The sequence below is a fragment of the Pipistrellus hanaki genome, assembly GCF_964339955.1.
Source record: "Pipistrellus hanaki genome assembly, chromosome: 8".
Lineage (NCBI taxonomy): Eukaryota > Metazoa > Chordata > Mammalia > Chiroptera > Vespertilionidae > Pipistrellus > Pipistrellus hanaki.
The window spans coordinates 71268052-71286172 of NC_140510.1; the positions used below are offsets into that span (position 1 = coordinate 71268052).

General features: G+C 40.2%; 1 protein-coding gene across 2 annotated transcripts; it reads left to right on the plus strand.

Moving 5' to 3' along the window:
* The first annotated feature begins 719 nt into the window (after positions 1-719).
* COQ10B (coenzyme Q10B) lies at positions 720-16613 on the plus strand. 2 transcript variants are annotated; one of them, XM_084893150.1, is made up of 5 exons: positions 720-967; positions 5279-5428; positions 8528-8720; positions 14182-14283; positions 15596-16613. In XM_084893150.1, the coding sequence occupies exons 1-5, from the start codon at positions 789-791 to the stop codon at positions 15761-15763; spliced, it is 792 nt and encodes a 263-aa protein (XP_084749276.1). In that variant the 5' UTR covers positions 720-788; the 3' UTR covers positions 15764-16613. The 2 variants fall into 2 exon arrangements, with proteins under 2 accessions (XP_084749276.1, XP_084749277.1); XM_084893151.1 differs by lacking the exon at positions 720-967 and adding an exon at positions 1637-2759.
* The last annotated feature ends 1508 nt before the right edge of the window (positions 16614-18121 follow it).

Below are 18121 nucleotides of genomic sequence, written 5' to 3' on the forward strand. Positions count from 1 at the left end.
ATTAAGCAGGAAGTAGTGTTGCTATCCTCAGTTTACAGGAAACTATGGTGTAGGAAGGTTAAATAAGAACCTGGGCACAAAGGGAGGGGGAAATGTCAGGGCTTGGTAACTGATTCCCGAAATGGTGAATGGGAGCAATGGCTGTTGGGTTTGTACACAACCAGGTAAACCCCAACCACCCAGGATCATCAGCTAAATAAGCTGTTGGCCACGCAGGAGGAAGGTACAAAGAACCAACGTCCCTTCCCTAAGGACGTGGCTTTAGGTTGCCCTCCCGCTGCCCGCTGGAGCCGGCACAGCAGGTACTGGACAGAGGACAAACAATCATTAACAGCCAGCCTGCCCGCCGGGCCTGGCACCGGGAGCCACGGCGGGGCCCGCTCGGCACGCACCGCTTTGGACAGTTACACAATTAACACTGGGGACATCCGGCTTCCCCCCACGCCCCGGCGGCGCTCACGTGTCCGGCCTCGCGACCCACAGCGAAGCCCAGCCTGCAGAAGCGCGGAGGCCGGCGGATCTGGGGCGGAGGCGGAGTAAACAGTCCGCGAGCGGGAAGCCCGGCGACTGCGGGGATGCCGGCCAGGGGGTGGGTGTGTCCACAGCCCGGCGCTCCCTCTGATTGGCCCGGCGGGATGACGTGAACGCTGACTCTCGGCCCTGAGGCGGTGGGAACATGCGTCAGCTTTACGCAACCGGAGAGGAAGAAGGGGCGGGTCCGGAGGCTCAGGACGGCCTCCCATTGGCCGCGAGGCGCCGGAACCGGGCGGGACCTGGCTTCGGCGGAGATGGGCGGCGCCGCGAGTTTGGTCCAGGAGGTGGGTACCGGCTTCAGTGAGACGATCATGGCAGCTCGAACCGGTCAGAGTATCCTGAGGAAGGTGGTCTCGGCCTCAGGATGTGGTCCAAAGTCGCCGGCGGCAGCAGGACCCCCGGTTTCGGCGCAGGGGCCTACGCGGAACGTCAGGTAATAAACAACAGCGGCGCCGCGACCCGGGAAGTTTTCCGCCCGGACCCGTGGGGGTGGGGGGACGGGGGTCTATGAGTTGACCGGGACCGGGACCCGGACCCGGACGGAAAGGGTTCTGGGGTTCTCCATTGGCGAGATTTGGGCGCCGCGTTTCTCCGCGGGGGCCCGACGCTCGCCAGCCTATCCCGCCGCTTCTGTGGCTCCCTGGCCTCGCGAGAGGCGGTGAATCATCGGGCGCAGCCGCCCGGGAGCAGCTGATAAGCCGGCGGCCTCGCGTGCCTGGGGCTTTTCCGCTCTCCTTCCCGGCGCCGGGCTCTGCGCCGGGAGCGAACCCCTCCTCCTGCGCCTCCCGCCCCGCGGGCCGGAGGACCGGGCGTGCTGCTTTCCCGGGTTCTGGTCGAGGTCTTTGCCCCCGCCCTTTGGTTCTTGCAAAACGAAATGCAGCCGACGTAAGGGACTTGAATTTTTTTTTTTTTTTTTCCTCTGCACTGTAACTTGCAAGTCCTGTAACCTTGAACTCAGAGTCTGTCTTCGATTTTCCCGGTTGGTTCCTTTTTTGGGGGGATGGGGGGGGGTGGAGGTAGGGTGGGGATAGAGATGGGGGAAGGTGGTGGAGAAGGACGTGAAACGTGAAACATTCCTTGCTTCCTCCATCCCTTAGTTTCTTCTCACTTACGACAATGTCATTAATGATGCTCCAACATTGAAATCGGTTGTAAACAATACGGAACGGAGGGAGAAATCACGCGCCTAGTTGAGCTCCAGGGCGTTTAGGTTCTGTGAAGAATTTTTTAAAGGCCAACGCATCCTTTTCAGACAAATAGTGGTTGAAATGGAAATAAAAATCCTCTGAACAACGTTTACCCACCTGCTTCAGAAAATAACCTGAGAAAGCAGTTCCAAACAAAACACACACCTATGGTGCTTTAGATCTGCTTGTATTACTCTTACAAAACGTTTGGATTGCAAATAAGCAAAAACAGTCGCTTTTAGGAAGACAAGTACAATTGCTTTAGTGTCATAAGGCTTACATTTCAAGATAAATATCTACTGTTGATGATAATGAAGATGGAGGGAGTTTATGAGTTCTTTGCTAGTCAGAAGCATTAACATGGATTCTGGCCTATGAATCATCAACATAGATTGTTATATTAGTAGATGACATATAGTTATGACACTATTGTACTTACCTAGTTATTAATAATAGTAAAGGAGCAAAGGGAAGGCCAGACATTATAGGCATGTTCCCTGCAGAACATTGGGGGAAGGGGTCAGTTTAAAGGGAAGATAGACCTGCCCGGTGAGGTTGGGGTGGCCGGGAAGCTGTTGCGTTTCTGTCTTACCTGGGAACAGAGGGCTTTGGCCAGAATGGGCATAGCCACTTCCAACATGCAGAACTTTGGGAAATGTAATCCCCTAAACAAAGAAGCTTGCTCTCTCATGTTCTTGGCCCTCTTGGGACTCACGTGACCCTGGCTTATGCGTCTGCTTCCCTGCATTTGCCCCCGCACAATGGACTCATGGACTGCAGCTGGCCTGATGCTGAACCGGACCCAGCTCCAACCTGGAGAGGAAACTCGGGACACTGGCTTTGCTTCTAGCTTTACTGAATCCCCCCCTGCACTTCTACAGCTGGCCTAAGGGACATGGGCCTTTAGAAACAAACCCAGCAGCATAATTCCAAGGAGATAAAGCTTTCTAACGTATCCCAGCCTCCCGTGGGGCCTCCGGAAATTCTTCCAGCGGCACCCCAAGAACCTCACTCCCACTGGCAATGGGAGAAGACGAGGTACATTTTTCTCCGCTAACAGTTATATGTAATTACAATAAATATATATTTAATAATTATATTATTGTAGAGTATTATACATACTCTAACATTTGAGATGTAATATTGGAAGATGAATGACCAAAAAAGCTGTCCTTCATCTGGTCCAGTTTTTATTTCATGGTGTAAGCATATATATGATTGTATGTCTCCTCATATTGCAGTTGAAGACACGTTATTCTTGATAGTGTATGAAAATAGATGTGCTGTCCAGGGCATTGTTACCATAGTCTGAAAACTGAGCAGGTAAACTCCTATAAGCTTGCTTTAAACACAGGGGTTTTGTTAATGATTATAATTGGATTGTGTAGGGGTTTCTTTGAGGGACTGAAGGGATGATATTACATGAACTTACTACCAAACTCCAAACGATATATAGTTAGAGGTAAGAATCCTATTAACCAGACCTTCACTTCAGTTCACCTTTTCAGAGCAATGATCTCTCTCTTTTTTTTTTTTTTTTAATAAAAGTTTATCTCATAGAAGCTTTTTTTTTCTGATATTGATTTATCAGAAAATTAGTATAATTGTGCACAATATCTTTACATAATTGGTTTTGTTGTTTTTTTTTAATATATTTTATTGATTTTGTACAGAGAGGAAGGGAGAGAGATAAGAGAGTTAGAAACATCGATGAGAGAGTCATTGATCAGCTGCCTCTTGCACACCCCCTACTGGGGATATGCCCGCAACCAAGGTACATGCCCTTAACCGGAATCGAACCCGGGACCTTTCAGTCCCCAAGCCGACGCTCTATCCATTGAGCCAAACCGGTTTCGGCCATAATTGGTTTTTATAATAGATAACAAGGTATCTAACAAAAAGTAGGGAAACTAGGTAAAACTGTTACAGCAATTAAAGACATCTAAGAATGTCTTAGAAGGGAAACAGATAATTAGGCATTTTGTACACCAAATTTGGATTTGTAGTCAGTGTGGCTAACATATTCTAAATTATTTTTGTGGCTTCTTTTTAAAAGATGGAGCTAAATTAACTTCCTAATTATTATTTTTTTTTTAGAGAATTGAAGGGATGGGGAGAGAGAGACAGAGAGAGAGAAAGGGGGGGTGGGATGTGCAGGAGGAGAAAGAGAGAAACATGAGTGTTAAAGAAACACATCAATTGGCTGTCTCTTGCATGCGCCCTGACCAGGGCCAGGGATTGGGCCTGCAACCAAGGTGTGTGCCCTTGACCAGAATCAAACCTTGGACTCTTTAGTATGCAGGGGGACACTCTGTCCCTTGAGCCATACTAGTCTAATTATTTTATTTCCACTGCTCTACTTTATTTATCGGAATATGTGCCATTCACTTTTATTGGTATAATCCCATGTTAAAGTAAACTATAGGTTTACTAAAAAATTAAAATCACTTCTTTTAATATTATCTTCACCTTTAAAATAAGATTTGCATAACAACCTTAACCTTCTCTAGGAGAGGAATCTATCTAAAATCTCTTACTAAAAAAGAATATCATGGATATCTTTGAAATATGTCCTTACCATTTATTATAAAATCAACTACTACTTGTGATGTCTTAGAAAACTTGGAATTCACAAAGCAATCTTGTTTTATCATGTTTCCCCCAATATTTAATTTCTTTTCTTTTTTAAAAAAATATTTTATTGATTTTTTACAGAGAGGAAGGGAGAGATATAAGAGAGCTAGAAAAGTCGATGAGAGAGAAACATCAACCAGTTGCCTCCTGCACACCCCCTACTGGGGTTGTGCCCGCAACCAAGGTACATGCCCTTGACCGGAATCGAACCCGGGACCTTTCAGTCCGCAGACCGACGCTTTACCACTGAGCCAAACCAGTTTCGGCCCAATATTTAATTTCTTGAAATGTTCCATCCTTTTGTGCCAGGATGATGAACAGCCATTCAGATAGGGTGACCCGGTCTCCAATCCGAGAGTGAGACCTAATTTCAAATCTAATAGAGAAGATAAAAAGTTAAGGAACCCTGTCCTGGCCGGTGTAACTCAGTTGGTTGGAGCCTCATCCTATACAGCAAAAGGTGCAGATTTGATTCCTGGTCAAGGCACACATCTAGGTTGTAGGTTCAATCTCCAGTTGGAGGCAACTGATCACATCGATATTTCTCTCTCTCCCCTCTCTTAAAAAAAAAAAAAAAGCATTAAGGAGCCTCTATGGTTCCAGCTGGGAAGACAACCTTGGTAAGATGAGTTGGAAAATATACAATGAATATTGTAGCAAGTGTATGGCAAGATTTTGTTGTAATGTGGCCACCGCTAAAAGCCAGCGTTTTGGGGTTTGGGCAGATTCCCTTTGTGCCAGGAGCTTCTAAGCCTAACTGTAAGCTGTTATTTAGTTATGGTGCTTAAGAAGCTTGTTTCACTTCAGGAATGTTGTAAAGTGGCAGAGCCTTCTAAAGTGTGACAGTCATTCTACAATCTCTATCATTTTGTTTCCTCTTAATTTTTAATGTAATCTAAATCACATACTGTTTGTCTTTTTAGATACTTAGCTTCCTGTGGTATACTGATGAGCAGAAATCTTCTACTACATACCTCAGTTTTGCCCAAGGAAATATATGCAAGAACTTTCTTCAAAATTACTGCACCGTTAATAAACAAGAGAAAAGAGTATTCAGAGAGGAGAATTATAGGGTTTGTATACATTAATAGTTCTACTAAAGAGCACGTTCTTTTCTATCGAGTATTGTGCCTCTTTTCTGGGTTCTCTGCTTGTAGGCTAAGTGCTGTCCTTATAGTGGCCTTTCTATAGCTATTGCTTTTTATAAATATATTTTAAGTGGATATAATTATATGGTAATTTTATAGGATATATTTCAACCTTGACATGTAAAGAAAATAATTAAGCTGTTATGACCTGCATTATTATTGTACATTATTCTTTTCTACAGTGGCACCATTACTAATATCTAGACCCCAAATATGTTTAACTAGCTCCCTCACGTACACACATGCAGAGATAAATACATACAGACATTCTGAGAGGCCCCTACCATCTAGAACCTTTTCTGTAAAGGGCCAGATAGTAAATATGGTAGGAATTTGTGGGCCATACTGTCTCTGTTGCAACTATTCAACTCTCAATGTAGCCCCAAAGTAGCTATAGAAAATATATAGTAAATAAAAGGACATGGCTTTGTTCTAATAGAACTTTATTTATAAAAACAAGCATTGGGGCCCTGATCTAGGGGTATATGTAGAATAGGATAGAGAGTCTGCAGTTCTGCTAAACCAGAAATACAGCATCCATCTAATGGGAAATTTTTTTTTTAAATATATATTTTATTGATTTTTTACAGAGAGGAAGAGAGAGGGATAGAGAGTTAGAAACATTGATGAGAGAGACACACCAATCAGCTGCCTTCTGCACACCTCCTACTGGGGATGTGCCTGCAACCAAGGTACCTACCCTTGACCAGAATCAAACCCGGGACCTTCCAGGTCACAGGCCAACAACGCTCTATCCACTGAGCCACACCGGTTCGGCATCTTATGGGAATGTTTACAAGAAGGTCCTCATTCCATTACAGGCCATTAGGCAGTACATGAATTCTTGTAAAAGTACATTTTATTTATTTATTTAGTTGCTTTTTTTGTTCTGATTTTTCTGTAGTAAAGGGCATTCTGCTGACTCATAACTTTTGTTGCTAAATTATCTTTATTATTGGCTAGTCACTAATAGTTAAGGTAATGCTAGCAGGGTTATGGATAAAACCCAGTGTTTATTTCTTTCTCATGTAAAGTTCAAGTGGGTAGTCCCAGTCCATGAGCAGCAATCCTCCTAAGTAGTAGTGATTCAGAAACCCAGGCTCCATTCAACTTGTGACTTTTGTAATTTTTTAGTCAACATTCTTTCTCTTTTTTGTTTTATTTTTCAACTACAGTTTACATTCAGTATTTTGTATTAGTTTTAGGTGTAGAGCATAGTGGTTTGACAGTTATATACTTCACAGTGGGATACCCCAAATATTTCAAGTGCTCACCTGGTAACATACATAGTTATTGCAATATTATTAACAATATCCCCTATCCTGTATTTTGTGACTACCAATTTGTAGTTCTTAATCCCTTCACCTTTTTTACCCAGCTCCCAAGTGCCCAGCCCTCTGGAAAACGTCAGTCTGATCTCTGAATCTGAGTCTTTTTATTTGCATTTTTTAAAAATATATTTTTATGATTTCAGAGAGGAAAAGAGAGGGAAAGAGAGAGAAAAAGATCAGTGATGAGAAAGACTCACTGATTGGCTGCCTCCTGCATGTCTCCTACTTGGGATTGAGCCCATAACCAGGCATGTGCCTTGACCGGGATTCAAACTGTGACCTCTTGGTTCATAGGTCAACACTCAGCCACTGAGCCATGCTGGCTGGGCATGAAACGTGCTTTATTTCATTTAACAATTTATGATAAATCTTTTTGCTGTGGACTAGAGCAAGCATGCCAAACTCAAAGGCTAACACGGGCCAAATAAACAAGGTTTAAGTTTTTGTGGGCTGCAAAAAAACAAAAGCTTCAATTTTCAAAAAAAACGTAGGTCTATTTCGATAGAGACGTGCTGAATACAAAGGGCTGAAATAAATGAGTCATCATTAACATAAAATAATAGAACATTTTAATAAAAATTAATTAATATTTTTTCTTTAAACATTAACTTACTAGACACTGAATAACTACACAAATTAATAAGCATAATGCATAAACCTATTTTTCTTGTTCTCTGAAAGTGAAATATTTCCTGTTGCGCACATCAAACAAGTCATTATAAGACTAATGACGTGGCAGTCGGCTGCTAGAATATTTGCTGCTAGTATTAGTGGAGAGAAATGGTTTGCCTGTTCGTAAGGGAAATAAATGCAACACGATTATAGTAATTAGTCATTATCAAACATCGTAGTTATTAATAATTATGTATATCAGGAAATTATAAAAATTAAGTTACAAAAATTTTATTTAAAAATTCTTACAAAATGTTATATTGGCTGGGCTGCAAAAATATTCGTTGTGGGTTGTGAATTTGACATGCTTGCAAGTCTAAAGTATATATTTGATCTTTTATTTTTTATTTATTTATTTATTTATTTTTTTTAAATATATTTTATTGATTTTGTACAGAGAGGAAGGGAGAGAGATAGTTAGAAACATCGATGAGAGAGAGTCATCGATCAGCTGCCTCCTGCACACCCCCCTCTGGGGATGTGCCCGCAACTAAGGCACATGCCCCCGACCGGAATCGAACCCGGGTCCCTTCAGTCCCCAAGCCGACGCTCTATCCATTGAGCCAAACCGGTCCCAGCTATATTTGATCTTTTAAATAACTGAGACAGAGTTCTATAATGTGGGTGTGCCAGAATTTATTAATCATTTATTACTATCATATTAAGCATTTATTAATGTCTAACAACTGGTAAACATTAAGTTTTTTTTCTCACAAAATCAGTTTTTAAGTGCTGGCCATTAATTAAAATAATAAAAAGTACATCTGCAAGCCAGATCCAGTCTGTGGTGTGCCAAATTATGACCTCTGCTATATGTGTATATTTAGTTCCCTTTCATTTTGTGTTCCTCTGAGGTCACTCATTTCAGAGTTATGTATGGTTCAACGTGTCCTAAGTGATTTATTGTCTCATATGCAATAAGTTTTATTTATATTCAATTTAAAGTATATGTATACCTTAATTATATTTATATAATTAAAGGCAGTTAACAGTTCTTTTTTTTTTTTTTTTTTCTTTAAAGATACTCTATGCAGGAAATGTATGATGTTGTAGCAGGAATGGAAGATTACAAGCATTTTGTTCCATGGTGCCAAAAATCCAATATAATATCAAGGAGATCCGGATACTGCAAAACACAATTAGAAATTGGGTTTCCACCTGTATTGGAGCGCTATACATCTGTAGTAACCATGGTGAAACCACATTTAGTAAAGGTAATTGTTTTATTTCTTTTAAATATTCCCAACATATTAATTATATAAAATGGATTCAAGTGTAATTGATTTAAAAGATTTTCCTAAACTAAAAGAAGAGGAGGAAAATAACCACTAAAATATGAAAATGAGCAGCTTTTTTTTTCTTCTTTCTGTTGAAGACTATTCACAGGAAAGACTGGGCCACACAGTGAGAAATGTTTTAAGTTAATCTTTGCACTTTTTTTTTTTTTTAAGTGAAGGAAGGGAAAGCTGTGAAAGGATGAAGAGAGATAGAAAAGATAAATGTAGAAGGCATAAATATTGCTGTGGTCCTGCCATGTACCAGGTACTGAAATGCCAGCTGCTGTTACATGTGCTGTTACATGTGTTACATTAACCATCTCACCCTTGTCAGCAGAGGGAACACATATGTATAGGAAAGGTACCGACTGCAGCACACAAAAAGGGCAGGATCCACAGGGTAATACCCATTTTTTTTTTTAATTCCTAGAGTGCAGTGACATGGACTTTTACAGCTGAGTTATGTTTTGTGCCCACAGGATTTGGTGGTGATACAATTTTTTGGTAATCGGCCAGAACTAAGCACCTTTGTCATTTCTTTGTCGGCATTGAATGAATTGTAACTCAGAGTAGAAAGCATATGCTTGTTCAGTGAAGCTAAGACATTAAAGTTCACCCTAGTCTCACTCTCAAAATTGGAGACTGTTCCATTCTGGGATTTTGCCATAATTATGAATGTTTTTAGAGTTTTTACATACTAAATTGCCTAATTTATAATACCGTTTCCCCGAAAATAAGACAGTGTGTTTTTTTGTGTGTTTTTTTTAATATATCTTATTGATTTTGTACAGAGGGGAAGGGAGAGAGATAGAGAGTTAGAAACATCGATGAGAGAGTCATCGATCAGCTGCCTCTTGCACACCCCCTACTGGAGATGTGCCCACAACCAAGGTACATGCCCTTGACCGGAATCGAACCTGTGACCTCTCAGTCCCCAAGCCAACCCTCTATCCATTGAGCCAAACCAGTCCCGGCAAGACAGTGTTTTATATTAATTTTTTCTCCCAAAGTTGCGCTAGGTCTTATTTTCAGGGGATGTCTTATCTTTCCATGCGCTAGGTCTTATTACTCATTTAATCTTCACCACATCCCTGAGATTCAAATATTATTATTCTTTGTATAGTTGAGCAAAATAAAGCTCAGAAGAGTTAGATAACTTAGCCAAAGTTAAAAGTTTTTATAAAATTCTATAACTCAGTCTTTCTGATATCATTGAATATCTCTATAATCTTTATTCCCTGACTTCAATCTCCTACCATTTAAACTCTTATAACTTAAATCTTAAAATATTTTAGGTGTCTAAAAGAACTCTGAATAAAATCTCATTTTCTCCCTCTGGCTTTCTTCTCTTCCCTGGCTTCTTAACACATACAGGATAAAGCCAATCGTTTTACTGATCATTGGTCCATCTTCTCCACCATCCTCCCTCACACACATAGCATTACAATTAATGTCAGGCAGTACCATACATCTTCAGGTTCCATGAATGTACCATACAGAACTTACTCCACAGCCCGTGCCTTTGCATGCTGTTAACTCTAACTGTAATGAACTTGACTCCTTGCCTGTTGATTCGTCAAATTCTAGCTGTCTGATGTTGCTTCCTCCCTTTCCTTTCATATAGAAATCAGCTGCCCCTCTGGTTTCTCTGGGCTTTTTACATGCTTTACTTATCTCTTAACTCTAATGTAATTAGTTCTTCATCTGGATTTCTGCTTGACAAGAGTGAGCTACTTGAGGGAATGGGACGTCCTCTTTTTCCTCTCAATCCTCAGGAACAACACTAAAATGATGGGAGTTATGAGGGCTCCTTGTTTACGAAGATCTCACTACTTAGTTCTTGGGTTATTGCAGATCTAGAGATGCTAATAATAATGTCAGGAAATTTTAACACTGTGGAGGAGGGAGAATACTGTTAGAAAAAGTCATAATAAATGTATTAGATCAGTAGTCAGCAAACTCATTAACAAATATCAACAGTACAATGATTGAAATTTCTTTTGAGAGCCAATTTTATAAACTTCTTAGAACGCCACTTCTTCAAAATAGACTCGCCCAGGCCGTGGTATTTTGTGGAAGTGCCACACTCAAGGGGTCAAAGAGCCGCATGTGACTCGCGAGCCACAGTTTGCCAACCACGGTATTAGATGATCATTGCTAGCTCAGTTTTATGAGGCTTAGAGAAATTAAGAACCTTACACAAATTCACTGTATGTGTCATATTCCAAAACTTTTTCCATTAAAATAAGATGCCTCACTTAATGTGCTAATTGTGATATACTTGAGAATAACACAACTATATATGCTCAGTTTTCAGTTACCCATGGGCTCAGGTACTGGATTATAATACTTAATACACATTTATTTATAATGTGCAATAAAAATCATTATAACCAAGGAAGGAGCAGAAGCCCTGTGACATTTTCTGTGAATTATTAGCTTTCCTAAATGTGCCTGTGACTTTATGTGCCATTTATAATGTGTTTGTCTACATGAGTCTGTAATGGCCTGAAGCCCTGAGAGTTCTCAGCAGATTTAATAAGAGGCAACAGGTCAGTGACTCTTACTGCCTAGATCAGAACATAAACATTTTATGTGGCCTAGTTTCTATGGCCGGGGTCTATTCCATCAGAACCACCAGCTGAAGGTCATCATCAGAACGCCTGCTGTGTTCAGCCTCTCTGCTGTTAGGAATGAGGTCTTTGGTAGTGATGTCCCTTTCAACATGTTGCGGGAAACATCTGTCCTGGGGCTAGATGATCCACATGAGTTCACCACTGCCACATTTTGTGCCCAAGTAGTCAGGGGAAGGTGCTGTATTGTACTGAGTTTTCTCAGCAGCTGGTTCTCCTAAATTGTTACATCCCCTGTAAGCTTCTTATATGGTTGTAAGAAAGGTAGAATGTATTATCTTAAAATTGGCTAGCTGAAATAAAGATCTTATTACAGACTTTTGATGTGCTTAAAAATTAGCTGGTTATTATTGAACTATATATAAAAAGCTGAACTTTAAAAAAAATTTTTTAATGTTTTTATTGATTTCAGAGAGGAAGAGAGAGGGAGAGAGAGATAGAAACATCAATGATGAGAGAGAATAATTGATCAGTTGCCTCTTGCACACCCCTCCTGGGGATCAATCCTGAAACCTGGGCACGTGCCCTGACCGGAATCCTAACAATGACCTCCTGGTTCATGGTTTGATGCTCAACCACTGAGCCGCACCAGCTAGACTAAATTCAGCTATTAAAGTAGTATTTCTGAAATCAATAAAAAGTATTATTTTTTAAAAGTAGTATTTTAATGACTATTTTACAATGTCTAAATGAATATTAAGACATTCACTTGTTTCCATTTTAACATGAAGATCTTTTTTCTTTTCTTTTTTTAATTGATTTTTTACAGAGAGGAAGGGAGAGAGACAGAGCTAGAAACATCAATGAGAGAAACATCCATCAGCTGCCTCTTGCACACCCCCTACTGGGGATGTGCCTGCAACCAACGTACATGCCCTTGACCGGAATCGAACTGGGACCTTTCAGTCCGCAGACCAACGCTCTACTGCTGAGCCAAACCGGTTTTGGCACTTGTTTCCATTTTAATAATTAAATTATTTTTTTTGATAAACATGTAAATAGAGCATTTCTTTATAAATACCGTACTGTTATTATGGATTTAGTTGATCTTTGTAATGATTCTACCATATTACCATCTGATAATTGATTCAAAGGGAATTCAATGAAAAGGAACCGAGGCATAAACTGCAAATCAATTTTTAACTCTTTGGCTCCCAGTTTGAACTATCTGTGGAGAGATCCAGAATGGGCAGAAATTCTGTGCTTGGGAAGGCTATAGCTAGGGAAGAAAAAGTGATTGTTTACTTTGTGGAAAATAAGTTTTACCTATGCAAGTCCTTATTTTGCTAATCTGTAGTGTATAGCATCGGGGAGGGACATTATAAACGCTTGAGGGAATAAGTTATCAAAGAGAAAAGGGGTAGAGGAGCTTTATCATTTATTGGCTCCAATAAATGCCAGAAGAGATGAACATTTAAAGCTTAATTGAGGAGGGTTGTTGTGTTGTTGTTTTTTGTTTTGTTTTTAAATATATTTTATTGATTTTTTACAGAGAGGAAGAGAGAAAGACAGAGCTAGAAACATCGATGAGAGAGAAACATCGATCAGCTGCCTCTTGCACACCCCCTCCTGGGGATGTGCCCGCAACCAAGGTACATGAGCTTGACCAGAATCGAATCTGGGACCTTTCAGTCCACAGGCCAACGCTCTATCCACTGAGCCAAACCGGTTTCGGCAAGAGGTTTTGTTTTTTTTAATGGTCTGCTGCCGGGGAAAGTGATATGTATTCTTGAGGTCAGTTGTCTACTAGTATAATAAGGCCCACAGAGCATCTTAGGATAGTAAATAACTTCATCCAAGCTCATAACCCACTCTAACAATGGACTAATGACTGTGGTCTGGCCTCCATTTTTCACACAGCAGAAGGCAAACTCTTCAGTGGGTCTCAGCATCTTTAGTGCTGTAGAGTGGGGCTAGGAGGCTCTGCACAGAATCTCACTCAGTGTTGCATTTCAGTGTGCACACATATAGAAAGTAAATGTATGCACTGGAGACGTCAGAGGTCAGGCACAAGAGTCAGGGCCAGGCTTCCAAAAACTGGTGCCATAGAGGCGTCTAGAAATAAATAATGAGTGAAGGATGTGATTGATAAACAGAATAATCTTTGGGTATGAAAGAAGATAAAATTTTCATAGGGATCTGTGCCAGATACCTTAAAATGTTATAGCCAGCCAAAACTGGTTTGGCTCGGTGGATAGAGCATCAGCCTGCAGACTGAAGGGTCCCGGGTTCGATTCCGGTCAAGGGCATGTGCCTTGTTGTGGGCACATCCCCAGTGGGGGGTGTCCAGGAGGCAGCTGATCATTGTTTCTAACTCTCTCTCCCTTCCTCTCTGTAAAAAATCAATAAAATATATTTTTTAAAACATTTTAGCCATCGTAGAGTGATGGTATAAGATAGATATTATACTCATTTTGCAGATTAAGGAATTAACTTGTTCAGGATAACTTTTAAGTGGCAGAGCTGGAAATAAACTTCCAGAAAATCACTCCGTTTTGCTGCTGGAGGGAAGAACTCTGAATTAGCTCAGTGGGTGAGATGATGGAAGAGAGAACAGCTGGCAACCTTGATGGTCCCAGGGGAAAAGAAAATGCTTATATTGGCAAGAAGGTCGTTTCCTAGTACCAAGCTACAAGTGAGAAGTTTTCATCACCGGTGGTCTGACCATAAAAATATTTGCCTTTCAAAGAAGTCATCCTCCATTATAGATTCTGGACAATCCAAGTGGCATTTTATTGCAGCTGTATTTTTTCATTTTGTTCTAGGCATCCTGCACTGATGGGAAGCTTTTCAATCACTTGGAGACTGTTTGGCGTTTCAGCCCAGGTCTGCCTGGCTACCCAAGGACTTGTACCTTGGATTTTTCAGTAAGTCTCTCATATCACAAAGCCCTTCATTTGCTCCAAATATCAGGTGAAGTTGGTAAAAAAAAAAAAAAGAATAATTCACTCATTAGAGCCCATTAATATGCCATTATTAATAATCTTATAGCAATTACTGAAAACCGCTTTTTTTTATCTCAAATTTTTTAGTATTGAATTTTTCTCTCTACTAATTTTATAAGAATATTAATGAATCTTTCTTTTTCTATTGTGTTTCTTGAGACCTTGAATAACAATTCCTTCTCTACTTTCTAATTTTTACAAGTCCATAGGTTATAAGACATATGCTGACTTTACTACCAGTTTCTTATTAACACCAAGTTAAATTTACACACTGATCTGTATCTTATGATGCAGAAATAAAATGCAAAAGGTAAAAATGTTTTTAGAATCTAGGGACTGAGGTATTTTTTTTGTTCATATCACTTTAGCTATAGCACTGTGGCTTTTTCAATAGAATATACTTGCTGTTTATATTTGCAATTCAGGCATTACATTTTAAGAAATGGTCAGTATTAATGGTCATAAATTTCTACATGCTGTTCTCAGCTCTTGAATTGCTTTCATTAAAATATTAGTGGACATTAGTGGGGCAGTTGGGGACATTTGAATTAAATAATAGCATTATTATCTAATAATATTAACTCCCTCGGTTAATGTCCTGGTTTTAATAATTGCACTGTGGTTATAGAATACATTAAAACGGGAATCTGGTTGATGGGTTTATGAGAAATCTTTGTACTGTTTTTACAACGTTTTTGTAAATCTTAATTATTTCAAGATGAAAAATTAAAAGTTTTAAAACTTAGTAGATATTTGCTCCTTAAAATACTACTTCTCAAAGCTTACCTGAGTTCTATCTTGAGAGGACATAAGTTCATTGTCTACTTTGACATTGAGCCACCTACCCCATCTGCTTTGTGGATCGGTCTTACCTCCTTGCTACTTCCCAGTGAGGAAGATTGCTTCTCTTTATTTCTTACTGGGAGGTAGGTAGATCTAAAAGGGACCCCTTAATAGGAAGCCAGAGAAATGAACATGGTATTCAGCAGAGACTTTCTCCATTTTTTAATAAATAATAAATAAAAGCTGGCTATGCCTTGAGTCATTGGTTTTGCCCACAGTTATGCTTTTTGCAGTAAATATGACTCCCTCTTCTGAGAGGTGTTCAAAATCTCATCCAGCTCTGCCTTCCACCCTGGGGCAAAGCCCATTTCCCAGTGTGAACACAGTGCCTTAAGTGGAGATTTCGTGAGAAAAAGATCTTCCTGAGTTAATTGTGAACATTTTCCTACAGGTTTCTTTTGAATTCCGCTCACTTCTACATTCTCAGCTTGCCACATTGTTTTTCGATGAAGTCGTGAAGCAGATGGTAGCGGCCTTTGAAAGAAGAGCATGTAAGCTGTATGGTCCAGAAACAAATATACCTCGGGAGCTAATGTTTCACGAAGTTCATCACACGTAAAGAGAGGAAAGGACTGGACTGGTCACCTACTTGTGACTTCAGTGTATTCACTTTTAGAGCGTGCTTTTATCATTTGCTTTCAGAAGTCAGAAAGCATTTGTTAGCCCAGCTTTGATTATACACCTGCACCATCGAAAATTTGCACTTGGAATATGGAAGCACATATACATAGAATTCAATCACGTATGATTCAAAGTAATGTGTACGTTTGCATATTTACCATCAATGAGATGTCATCACTATTGCTAGAATACTGACGTCACTCTTCTGAGAGAAATTGAAACTAAATTTAAACTTTTTAGTTATCACTTTATCCGAAAGAGGCTAGTTGAGATACTCATGTAGTATTACAATGACCATATCATGTTTAAGTTATTAAATTCAGACTATTTATAACTGTCATAGGGCCCGTGTCATGGGTTAGGATATTTGTGTAATCAGATACAGTAAAAACATTGACTTAACAATACTGTTAATGAAGGTTCCTTGTTACCTTTTTAAAATTGTTCTCATGGTAGTAGGAGATAATTCAATGCTATAGTGAGGTTAGCTCCCCTGATAAACTCCTGGCTTTTTTTGGTGAGTGGTCCAGAGCTTTAAGCTACATTTTTTTATAGTTTGCAACCCTCTCCCAGGTACTTGGCTCTTTCAACAATGCTGATTGTGTATCAAATTGTGTCTACAACAGTGGGCAACATGAAGAGAAGTTGGCTGCTGTCTCCAGCACCACGCATCCCTATTTTCTATTTATTGTGTATACTCACTTTCAATAATGTATTTCAAACTGATATTTTTGTATACAAATCAATGTCAGGACTGAAGTGGTAACTTAATAAAGTTAATTTGTTTATTTTTTGTAGTTATTCCGGTTATTGAAATCTTCCTGTCTCAATGTGTATTTACATAGACATAGTAAAGTTTAGTTATAGCATTTATATCTTTAAAACTTTCACAGAAACAAATCTGGACAAAATTCAGACTTTTAATCGATGTTGATCGCCTTCCCTCCTTTCACTCCATGCCCAATAGCCCTCTTGCATTCTCTTCCCGGTTATAGTGCTATTAACTATTTCCTCAGGTCAATTAGGGGCCTCGATACTTAGTTCCCTGCATAAATGCATCTTTGCATCACTTTATTGAATACGTTAGTTTGGAGTACCTGATGTTTACAGCGGTGAAGGACTCCTATCCCACTTATGGTTGTGCCCTCTCACAGGTGAAGCATTATCTTCCCACTTACAGGAGAGTTATCTCCCAGAGCCTCAGCGGTTTATATGTAATTAGTCTTTGATAACAAAGTTTTTTAAAAATGGCCAAGACCCAGGTATCTTTTTTCTCTGTACAGTACTCCTTTTGGTGGAAATAGAATTTGTACTTTACCATACTCGTCCAAACACCATGGGTAAATTCTTAGGTTTAGAATCTTAGTGCTTAGGCGGGAATTCTGGCATGTAGCTGGTGTTTTGGTGAGGGAACCCTAGAATACGTAAATATTGCCTTGATCTAGCCATCCCTTTTGACCCATGAGGTTCAAATTATGTCCAGAACCCAGGTTACAGGAAGTGTAGACAGGATATAAACCCAAGCCTCTGGCTCCATTACTGGTGTCCGTGTTTGCTCCAGAGGCCATGACTGGACCTAAAATCAGGCAGCTATGCTTTCTGTATCGTAAGGGGGAAGCAACACCCTTTCTTAACTGCATGAAGTGGCACCTGGTGAGTGGAATCGGGGTGGGGAGGGAATGCTACTGAGATGAAACTGGTAACCGTTTTCTGTGGAAACATCCTTGGCTTTTGCCTGGTTGAATGAGGACATGAAGTTTGCAGCTACATCTGCCATCCTAACAAAGAGGGAAAAGGTAATTTTTCCAGAGAAGCCAACTCAGAACTCTATAAAGCACCTTGCGGTGTCAGCCTGGCTTGTACATAATTATAGCAAAAGTTTAACAAGTATTCCCTAATCCAAGATTGTTCACAGGGTTAAACAATCCAAGCCTTCATTCCTCCCACTTTTTTCTCCTGTTAGTATCTTTAGGCAGGCTCCAGTCATCCTGACAGCAACTAGAAATCTCAAGTCCAGCTTTTCTCCATTCTGTTTCTTCTAATCAGCTAGCTACAAAAATTATTTTTAGGTGGATTTAAGTGACCTAGGCTTTTGACCTGTGGTGGATAGTATTTTTCCATTTCTGCCCAAACTATGTATACAAGATAAGGACAGTGGAAACATTTGCCACAATGCCCAGCTTACACCAGACTACACAGCAGGCCCAGGACCTTACTGAGGAGTTCCCACCCATAGATCAGGTTCTGCAGCTCTAAGATAGATGAGGCTAGTCCCTGGCCCAGATGAAAATAAAAA

Coding starts and splice junctions, on each gene's coding strand:
- COQ10B (XM_084893150.1), top strand. CDS start 789: ATGGGCGGCGCCGCGAGTTTGGTCCAGGAGGTGGGTACCGGCTTCAGT. Junction 968..5,278: donor GGGCCTACGCGGAACGTCAG/GTAATAAACAAC, acceptor TTGTCTTTTTAG/ATACTTAGCTTCCTGTGGTA. Junction 14,284..15,595: donor CTTGTACCTTGGATTTTTCA/GTAAGTCTCTCA, acceptor ATTTTCCTACAG/GTTTCTTTTGAATTCCGCTC.